General features: G+C 36.1%; 1 protein-coding gene across 7 annotated transcripts in view; it reads right to left on the reverse strand.

Annotated features, from left to right (window-relative positions):
• lrp1bb (low density lipoprotein receptor-related protein 1Bb) overlaps positions 1-10,321 on the reverse strand; it is a 308,534-nt gene that overhangs the window by 154,249 nt on the left and 143,964 nt on the right. For all 7 annotated transcript variants that reach the window (XM_016676720.1, XM_016676716.1, XM_016676718.1 and 4 more), the window contains 3 exons: positions 4,598-4,820; positions 1,838-2,030; positions 1,548-1,691 (listed from right to left, as the gene is read on the reverse strand). In XM_016676720.1, the coding sequence (XP_016532206.1) occupies positions 1,548-1,691; positions 1,838-2,030; positions 4,598-4,820 (560 nt within the window). The remainder of the gene's footprint in view (positions 1-1,547; positions 1,692-1,837; positions 2,031-4,597; positions 4,821-10,321) is intronic.

The following is a 10,321-nucleotide window of genomic DNA, read 5'->3' on the forward strand; positions in this document are numbered from 1 at the left end:
TGGTTTGACATTATGGTCCTTTTAGAGATTCTATGTACCTTGGTGGCGACGAGTGCTGACGTGAACTATTCTTTATATTATCTCAAACCACACCATTGTTTTTTTTTTTAACCTCTAACATCAGTAAGACATTTTCATCCACATAACTGTAACTCACTGGATATTTTCTCTTTTTCAAATCATTATCTGTAAATCTAAAAGATGACTCTGCATGAAAATCCCAGATCACATCTAAAGTACTCAGACCATCCAGTCTAACACCAACAAGACACTTGATATGGGTAGCGAGGAGTGCCAAATATAATTTAAAAAATGAACAAATAAAATTATTATTTAAATGTGTTATTTTTTAAAACTACAAATGAACACATAATTTATTAAATATAGACCTAATTAATGTGCCTCAAATAAATGTATTGACTTAATTTAAAAAAACTAGATATAATTATTTCATGATTTAAGAAATTATTATGTTCCTGTGCTGAAAAACATCATGAATTAAAATAAACTGTCAACTTCACCTATCAGACTCAGTGGGCGGGATTAGAATCGCTTCTATATTATAACTGGCTGCAACAAGTCAAGACAACTTCTCCCATGTTTTCTTTAGCTAACAGGTCGATATCTCTGCTGGAAAGTGCAAAAATAACTTTAACAACATATTTAAATTTTTGCTATTTATTTACCACAAACTCTGGGTGAGCAACTCCAGCCTCTATTTCCCTAGTTTGGTCCGAAATATCTCTAATAAGTTCACAAGAGAGCCTTAGCCAGTCATAGCGAGTGGGTGGAGCCAACGTTGGTCCCGGCTGAAGTCTGAGGCAGCTTCTTCCATGCAGAACCTCAGTAAGCTTTCTTGTGAACTTATTAGAGGTATTTCAGAACAAACTAGACATATAGAGTCAGGAGTATTGCTCGCCCAGAGTTTGTAGTAAATAAATTACAACAATTTGTTGTAGTGATTTTCAAACTTACAGTAAAAATATTGACCCAGAGTCAAAGCAAACTTGGAAGAAGTTGTCTAAACTTGCTGCTTGAAAGAGCCAATCAGATGTCAGGGTCCCTATAGAAGCAGCCCTTCTCCCGCCTGCTGAGTTTGATGGAAAGTTGACAGTTTAAATGAATTCTTGCTTTGCTTCACCACAGGAAAAATACATAATTTATTAAAACATTAAATACTTATATCTGGTTTAAAAAATAAAATGTATACATTTAATAGGAGCACATATAATTAATCATATATTTAATGAATCATTTATGGATGACATTCTAGTTTTAATAAATGAAAGATTGTTTTCCTACATCTTGTCTTTTTCGTTAAATTGAATGATGTGATAGAATAAACTTTTCATGATGGGGCTAACTGGTAGGATTGTGGTCATTACAAGTCTGTCTATTAATTTGAATACAAGGTTTTACTTTACAAATTCTTAACAATTGCGAAAACTAATTAAAAACTAAAAGACAACTGACTAACATCTGAATATCCTATCACTTAGTAACACCTTAAAATGATTCATGGAGGAAAAAGGAAAATGTGTACTAACTTTTACAAGATGTTCCATCAAAACCAAGTCTGTAGCCAATACGGCAGCGGCAGGTTCTAGACTTGTAACTTCCACTCAGAAGGCAAATCTGAGAACATCCTCCTGGCTTTCCATATGAATCCATTTCACATGCATGGCTCCTGACTGGGGAAAAATACAAAAGACCAAAACTAATGTTGTATGCCACAGAAGTTTTTTTTTTTTTTTTTCTAGTGTACACCTTGTGAGTCACGGATGGTAGACTGTGACACATACTTGCACATGTTTACTTATTGGAAAATGTCCTTTACCTTTCGGTTGAGCGAGTTTGTGGTAAACACGCAGGGCTCTAGAATTCCCCAGGCTGGCTAATGTCCTGCTCTCTGCTGTGATGTTGAACCTGTTCACCTGCAGCAACTCCACAGATGAACCTTCCTCTGAAGGGGCAGAGTGCAGGGCGTAGAGGTAGTCCTCAAACACAGCTAATGCATATACGTATGACACCTGAAACATAAGAAAAAGCCAATTTGTCTTTTTTTTTAAACACAAGTCAAACCACAAGAGGAAAGAGAAAACAACAAAGCAGATTCAATATGAGTTGTATCCCAAGCATGCGTCAAGCACAGGAGAGATGGGAAATGGAGGTGTGGTCGTCTAGTACACTTGGCAGCCTGTCCAGGGTCAAAAGCTGGACTCTACTGGGAGACTGCTGGCCCTGACACAACCACCCTCCATGCTACATTTAGCAGGCTGACACCTACACAAAGCAACATGGCTGGATGAGCTATGTTCACAGGAAATACACCTAGGCTCACTGCCCCACACCTTTGCATCAGGGGCATTGAGAAACATGCTTCAGGAAAAAAAATATAACAAATTAAACCACTCATCCTTCTCTCTGTCTGTGGAATTTGGCTTCAACACTCTACCAAGTAGATCTTAAAAAAATCAATTAAAACAAGTCAAATGTCAATAATGTTCATTTTTAATTTGTTTTAATTCTTTGGCTAATTTTTTTAAGTATCCAATGATGGAAAATTGTATTTGTAAGAAGAATATTTAATTGTTTTATTTAAATTTTTGCTTTCCTTTCAAAAAGTAAAGTTGGATGTTGTTTTTATGCTAAACGTCAAGGACACAGGAAGCATGTCAGTACAGACAAAAAGTGAAAGGTTGACATTCAGTCACCCTGAGCATGAATGTCATTAACTTGTGGGCCTTTTAAGGATGCATTTGAAACATTCTGTTCAGGGTCAAAATTACAGTATGACTGCAGGCATAAATATGTGTATGCACCCACAGTAATATTTGCTTAGAAAATCCTCATACGGACTCTCTTTGATCAAATTCTTTTTGTAACTTTCAAAATGCTTCTGGCACAATTCTGACTGAATGTTTGACCTTGATTGTTTGAATTTGTAAAGTTTATTCAAATTTGTTGATTTTTATGGGGCTATCAAGTCAAAAACCATTCGGTAAGGCTGAGGATTGGGTTTTGGTTATTTGGATAAAACAATTGGTCACCAAAATCTATGCTTGCAAAAAAACTTCTATTTATTTATTTATTTTGCAAGCAGGCACCAATAAAGGAAAAAAAATGGTCATACTTAATATTGGACTAAAATCTGCAACTGCCCACTTGGCCAAGAAAAATAAAAAAAAACTTTATTAAAGAGAAGTTTTACTCTCAGACCAAGCAAAGACTGAGTTATCTGGCAAGAGTAACACAATGTACTTTTGAAGTAATTGAATTGAAGCTTTTAAGACTCAATTCTTGACACTGTACCAGCTGTCAAGTATTTTGATGAGACCATCATTGTTGTGAGTGTGTTTTGCTGCCTGAGGTTTTGTTGTGTTGCAAAAGGTGGATGAAGGACAGGGAATAACTCCAGGTAAATTACTGACACTCTGGTGCTCAAACAGGTCTATGATTCCAAACCCTAGAAAGCTGAGGACAATAGTTGAATGATCTTGCCAGGATATCCACCAATCTCAATGATGTGCCATGAAAAACGGGAAAAATAATCACCTCAAGTTGACAATTATGTTAAGGTGTATTTGTATAAATGACATCTACAAATATACATCCCCACACCATTGGGGATGTATATTTATATTGAAGCCTTTGTGTGTCATTCTGTAATGGATGTGATTAGATAGAGCCAAACACTGCAGCCAGTTCTTGGTGTAAAATTATTTGAAGTTCTTGTTGTATTCTGCCAATAGCCATTCTGCTACGAACAATAAAACCTTCCAAATGGACAAAGGCCCTAAACTAGCAATGCCAAGTGAGAGTGTATTCACTAGCACAATAAGCCCGACTCATAAACTAAGCATTGTCAAGTTGCACAAAACAATAATACTTTATCAAAAGCTCAGTCCAAAATTGGAAAAGTTGAGTAATGTTATTAAAATTATGAATGAGTTTAATGTGAAATTAACTCTAATAAAAAATGAAAAAGAGGCAGCTTGTTAACGCGAACACAAAATTCACAGTCTAGGAGAAAAAAAATGAGGCTCTGTATGACATTTGATATGCAGATCCAATGGCATTAAGATCCTCAGTCTAATGAGGGCACAAGCAAGGCAATATCATCCAAAGAACACCTGCATACATAATAAAGTGCTAAGATGTATGTTCTTTTTTTTTCCTCATAAAGGCTGAATTTCTCATCCACGCTGGTGGCAATGGCCTTTTAATGAATAATCATAATTTGCAATGAAAGGGGCTTAAAAGTGTACTACAGGGGAGAGACTATTGATATGCTCATTTCGAAGACTGCTCCACGTGTGACTCAGTTCTTTCTATTTAATAAAACATCAAGGTTTCAAAAGACCTTTTCTATGAAAATGAAGAGTGAATTAAAACCCCAGACACTGAATGTACCACCTGCCTCGTATCATGGTGCCCAAATGAAAAAAATACCCAAAAACTATGTCATGTTATAATTTGACTTTCTCAAGGGAAGAGAAATGCATTGCTGTAAAGAAAAGCCCCAAACATTTATCTAAAATGGCTCCTTAAACGTAGAAGGAAAAAAGCTGTGCTTACAGTAAAATGTGACACTCACTTGGATGCCATGGATAATGGTGTGCCTGTTCCTGCCATGGTAATCCACAACGTCAATGTAATCCAGGTAGGCATCTGCCCAATATACAAGCTTCTTGATCATATCCAATGCGACAGCAGTGGGCTGCTCAATTTTATAATCCACTAGTCGGGTCCGGTTTGAGCCATCCATGTTGCACCGCTCAAGCTTGGCCACATTCCCATAGTCTGTGATGAACAGCATTCTAGAGAAGAACACAGAGACAAATGTCAACTCAAATTACGTTCATTTTTTTATGGATACTTTGTGTTGGTTAGTGTAAGCCAACAGATGTAATAGCACCTTGCATTATATTAACTTTGAATAGATACGTTCAAATAGTTCTGTTCAGTTTTATTAGATGGGGAGAACCCTGCCACTTAAAACCAGATCTGCTACCTGAAAGGAAACACTTATGTATGATAGGGCTTTTATATTATGTCAAGTTAACATTTGACATAATGCTTCAAAATGTTTAGTTTCATTTGACCTTAAAAAAAGTATAAATGTCATGAGTAGAAACTAATAAGTAAAGAAAATAGGAGGCAAAAGACAGAAAATCCATAAAGATGAAAAATAGTACAGAATTAAAACATATATTTAAAAAACAGAATTTGACTTCTGCAGATAATGTAAGTTTATGATTTTTTTTATACAGTGCCACTTATTTGTAGCGATAGATGACAGATGAAACGATTCTCTCCCATGCTGCTGCTAATACACAATTTACACCACCGTGAATTACTTTAGTAGAGAAATATACTTGGTCCAATATATTGTAGTTTTGGCTTTTTAAGATAAGATATTTCTTTATTAATCCTGCAGTGGGGAAATTTGCATCGTTACAGCAGTACAGAGGACAGAGCAGAACCAATATAAAAATATATATATATACAAAAAATACAAGTGAATATAAAAATACTGAAACAGTATAGTATGAAATATAAAAAAATAAGTAAATTCCAGGTGTATATGTTAAGGTAGGCAGATAGGTGATGTTGCACATTTTCATAAAATGGAATGCAAATTTCTAAAAAAAAAAAAAAAAAAAAAAAAAAAGACAAGTCACTCTTTAACTCATATTGCCCTTTTACATAGAAGAAGGGAAGAAGGGGTTGTACCAAGCTGCTCATGCCTGCTTAGCACTAGTACATTCTGTTCCACAACTAGCTTAAGCTCTGGCTTGATAAATTGGTGCGCTCTTGTTTTCAACTTTATACTTGACCAGAAGAAAGAACTGCTTTCACAAAGACAACAGGTAAGGGCTCATATAGACTAATAACCAGGTCAGTTATGTTTTTGGTCTAATTCAAGATAGAAAAAAAACAAAAAACAATAAAACCCCTGAGCTCTGACACAAATAACATGAGCTATTATTATCTTCCCACTGTTTAGATTTGATATCAACTTTTGTGGCGTTTAAATAAGTCCTGTGAAATATAAGGGACAATGTTCTGGCTATCATGAGATATGATCATGAGATATGGATCATGACTAAAAGAATGAAAAGCTGGTTGCATCTGGTCGAAATGAGCTTCCTCAACACCGTGGCTGGACTTATCCTCATAAATTGGATTGGGAACTTCATCATCTGGGGACAGCTCAAAGTAGAGCTGCTGCTTCTCCATAATAAATGGACACAGTTGAGCTGGTCTTGGCATCTGTTCAGAAAGACCCAGAACTTTCTGGAGGGACTTGTATCCCATTTGGCTTGGGAACGTCTGGGAATCCTACACAGATTCCCAGACGTTCCCAGATAGTGTGGTAAGGGTATGACACAAAGCATAACAACAGCATGAGCTGGCCATTAAAAACGAGAAATACGCTGAGAAACAGAATTTGATGTAGATAACATAATAATGACAACACATAAAAATTGCCTAAGGGAAATTGGGAATCCATTGATGCCAAGGGGGCTGCTTTTAGTCTTTTAATTAAGTGGTGTTTAGAAAATCTTGCTCTGAATCCTGCGTTCCAGATTTCCTATCAACACACCTTGTCACATGACTATCAGGATGTAGTGAAGAAGTTGTGTGCTTTTAGAGAAGTGGTCAAAAAAAGGCAGTCTCTCTCTGGTTTTGGTTAATCACTGGAGGTGTTTTAGTGGTAGAACCCTATAAAACACCTCATCTTTCTTACCAGTCAACTATACTCCAAAGCTAGCCACACCTGAAACTTCACATCTACTTGCAAAACTGACTCTAAAACTCTCTAAACTCCTTCTAGTTTAGAGAACTAAAAGAAACGCTGATCGATTTCAGCTCCCTCCATCACCTCTGTGTTCACACAGGTCACACAAGAAAGCTAACAAGGTATCTCAGCCCTGACAAACATGCCTTCTGGATTTTAAAGTAATAATTACATTTATAGCCTTGTTAATATTTTCACTGTATTTTATTGTGTCTAAATTATTGCCACTAGAGTTTCCAAGAGCAACAAAGTAGCTTTTTCTTGCATTGCTACAATGACAATGAATCCATAGCTTTCATCTCTTTGGGTAAAGGTCCCCTGGGGTATGACTGTACTTTTCAAAACTACTCTAGTCTGCAAATTCTGTAATTATTAGGAAAAGACTGTCATTCTTTCTTTCTGCTTCTGACTGAGCTCCCACGGTTTCTTTGAATAACAAGGTACAGAGAATGACAGGAAGCTCGCCTAATCTGAACAAGTTAAGTTTAAGGAGAGACAGAATGTCCTTTGAACCTTAGACCTGCTGCAGAGGGAAACTGTCTATGTCAGCAAGAACCCCAATCTCCCAAAAAAGTGAGATTGCATGTGGCATATCAATGATTGCTTCCCAGGATTAGGGGTGGTGCTGATTTTGTACTTCTTCATTCCACAGTTGGAAGAAGATCCACATGGATCCTGGAAATGAGCACCCATGATAAATAAACTGCACGGGGCCAGGAAAAATGTCGGGTAGGTCTCACCATGAAAAATGTGCAAAGCAGAGAATGTGACAGAAAATCAAAATAAATACTACAGAAGACAGTTTATTTTCTCTATCTGTGTACTTTTCAAACATTGGAAGCAGTTAATAATTGTTTTATGCTGATTAGTTAGGTTGTTTTCACTGAACTTCTCATATGAACACCAACAGACAAAATATTATGATTCTATCAGCCTCTGAATCTTTTGAACAATATTAATTTATACGTTTAAATGTTAGATAAAATTTAAACATGTTTATAGCTGGGCAAAAAAAACAACAACAAAAAACCTGTTCAATTGTTTTTATTATTTAAAATAGTTCAAATTTAAAACTTTTTTTTTTTTATTTGCTTGACTCGCTTTAATTTTTAAGATGACCAAAGGTTTGTACAGACATAAATGACCCATGCTCTCCTCCTATTGATCAGCAGGACTTTGATGGGCGATATTGCTTTTGTTAAAAGGAATGCTTTGGAGAAAAGCATATTACGTTTTAGAATGACCCAGACTAAAATATGATGCAAATTTATGTTCAAATATAACAGTCTATTTTTGGTAGAGTTTGGAGATATCTCTTAAAATAAAGAATGTTCAACATTCGCAGTATGTAGAGAATAAACTTGCAGCTGAACTTAAAACAAAAATGTGGTTCTAGAAACTAATAAATCAGTGAGCGGAACACAAATGCACCGTTCACTTTTCGTTTTTGGAGACATTCTGTCTGCTTTATAATTATATACTACTTTGTCTTGGTCTATTACAAATACTACAACAAATTATATTTTGGTTGTGGATTAACAAAACTTTGAAAAAGATTTGAATCAACTATATTCGGCAAGTTTGTGAACACAAATGAAAAATTTGACTGTCGTTCTGCTTTGCTCTAAATAAAAAACATTATGAAAACAAATGCTATAAAGGCAATAAAAGAGGACTTTTAATCATTTTGTATTATGAAGAATTTAGCATTTATGTGCTTCAGTCAATTACTTTTTTCCACCACAAAAACGAGAAAAGGCTGTCCATCAACATCAAATCCTTTTCGATGTAGCAAAGTTAAAATGCCGTATCCAATAGAAAAAGAGGCAGGGAGACATCATGAGAGTCAAACAAGGATAAAAATTGGAGTGCCAAAGCAGGGCATATTCTATAAACACTGTTCTTCCTGCTGTGCCGCTATCTAACACCTCCCTCATTTCTTTTGTTTTCACTCCATTGCTCCAGGCTGACAGACCTCTCTCAGGCCCACTGCTTCAGAAACAGCTGTACCTATTTCTCACCAATTAGAGTCAGTAGGAGCGCACAGAAATGTTCTGTCTTATACAGGCAATCTAGCCCTTAACCTAAAATGTGATAAGGTATTATTGTACAACAAAATCCCTCAACTGCTGACTTACAGTAACAAAAGGAGGATTCTCAGTTTAAACACATTCTCAAACTTGCTTCATATTTACCAAAAGCTGTAGCATATTCCAGGAACTGAACTGCATTTAATGAGAGCGGAGATGCAGCCGACCAAATCAAAACTGGTCATGCCATTCGGAAACCAACAGCAAATTATTTTGATTAGACCCGCCGGCATAATAGCAGCCCAAGTTGATGAATAAAGCTGAGTTTTCTACAACAAAAAAATACCACAAAGTGGTAATGCAGTTCTGCTTCATCTGCTTCAACTTTCAGATTAATTATGCAGGGTGTTAACATGCAAGATTTATACTGTTTTGTCATGGCCTTAAGGGGATGGTCACGGCAGAATAAGAAAAGTAGCTTAGAGCAGAAGCAAGGTGCACTCAAATTCAGCCGTGTTTGGATAGAAACATTTTACCACAAGCAAGGCTTAAATTAAACACTCTTTGTCTTCGGCTTGCAGACTGTTCCTCAAAATCCCAGACAGGAAAAAAAGGGATGCTAAAATGTTGCTTTGACTCCAAGTTTACTGCCAAATCTTTGCAAAATAATAGGCTCGCATTTGCCGGTTAGGCAGAGGTAGAAATGCAAAAATGACTGAATCCTTGATAATTGGTGCACAGTTTGATAAAGCTTGTGTAAGCAGTTTACTTAAATGATTTACTTATTTTTTTTTATAACTCTGTCTTACTTAAAGTGCTAAGAATCTTCTCTCAAAAAGTGTGATCTTGAACACAGCCCACCACATGCTGTTATAGTGTTCACAGGGGGTATAATGTGTTTTCCTCTATCCTTACAGACAAACATCCAGTGATGGAAAGTCCAGCAGGGACATTTTTTCTGTGGCAACATCAGTGAATACAGATGAATGTGTGGACAATTTGAGCTTTCTGAGGCATCATCGGCTGCCTGTCAAATTAAACAGCTCAAATAAAAAAAAGAGCTGAGCCATAGGAGAGGAAGACGATCTTAGAATGCCTTCCTTCTCGGATAAACATATTTTTATTTGTGTGAATACTGAAAAGCATTCACTCCATAGTGATCCTCTTGCTCTTTCAAACTGTTCTGTTCATGCTGCAATCTTTTTGCCATTTCTACCTTTCACTTTTCAAAACATTCAGATTTTTCAGGACATAATGATTATGGCTTCTATTACTTAGTTATTTATATTATTTTCCGAAATAAAAAAAGAAGAAAAAAAAAAGCGTTGCTTGCACTGAGCAACAACAATTGGTTTAGAATCCAGGCTTTCAAGTGGATTCAATTCTGACTAAATTCCCAGAGGATTAGAGTCCCAGTTAAACTTTCCCTTTCTCACAGTTTATCCATTGTCACATGCTGTTTTTATTTTAATTATGTAAAGCACTT

This window comes from Poecilia formosa, unplaced genomic scaffold (assembly GCF_000485575.1).
Source record: "Poecilia formosa unplaced genomic scaffold, Poecilia_formosa-5.1.2 Scaffold140, whole genome shotgun sequence".
Taxonomy (NCBI): domain Eukaryota; kingdom Metazoa; phylum Chordata; class Actinopteri; order Cyprinodontiformes; family Poeciliidae; genus Poecilia; species Poecilia formosa.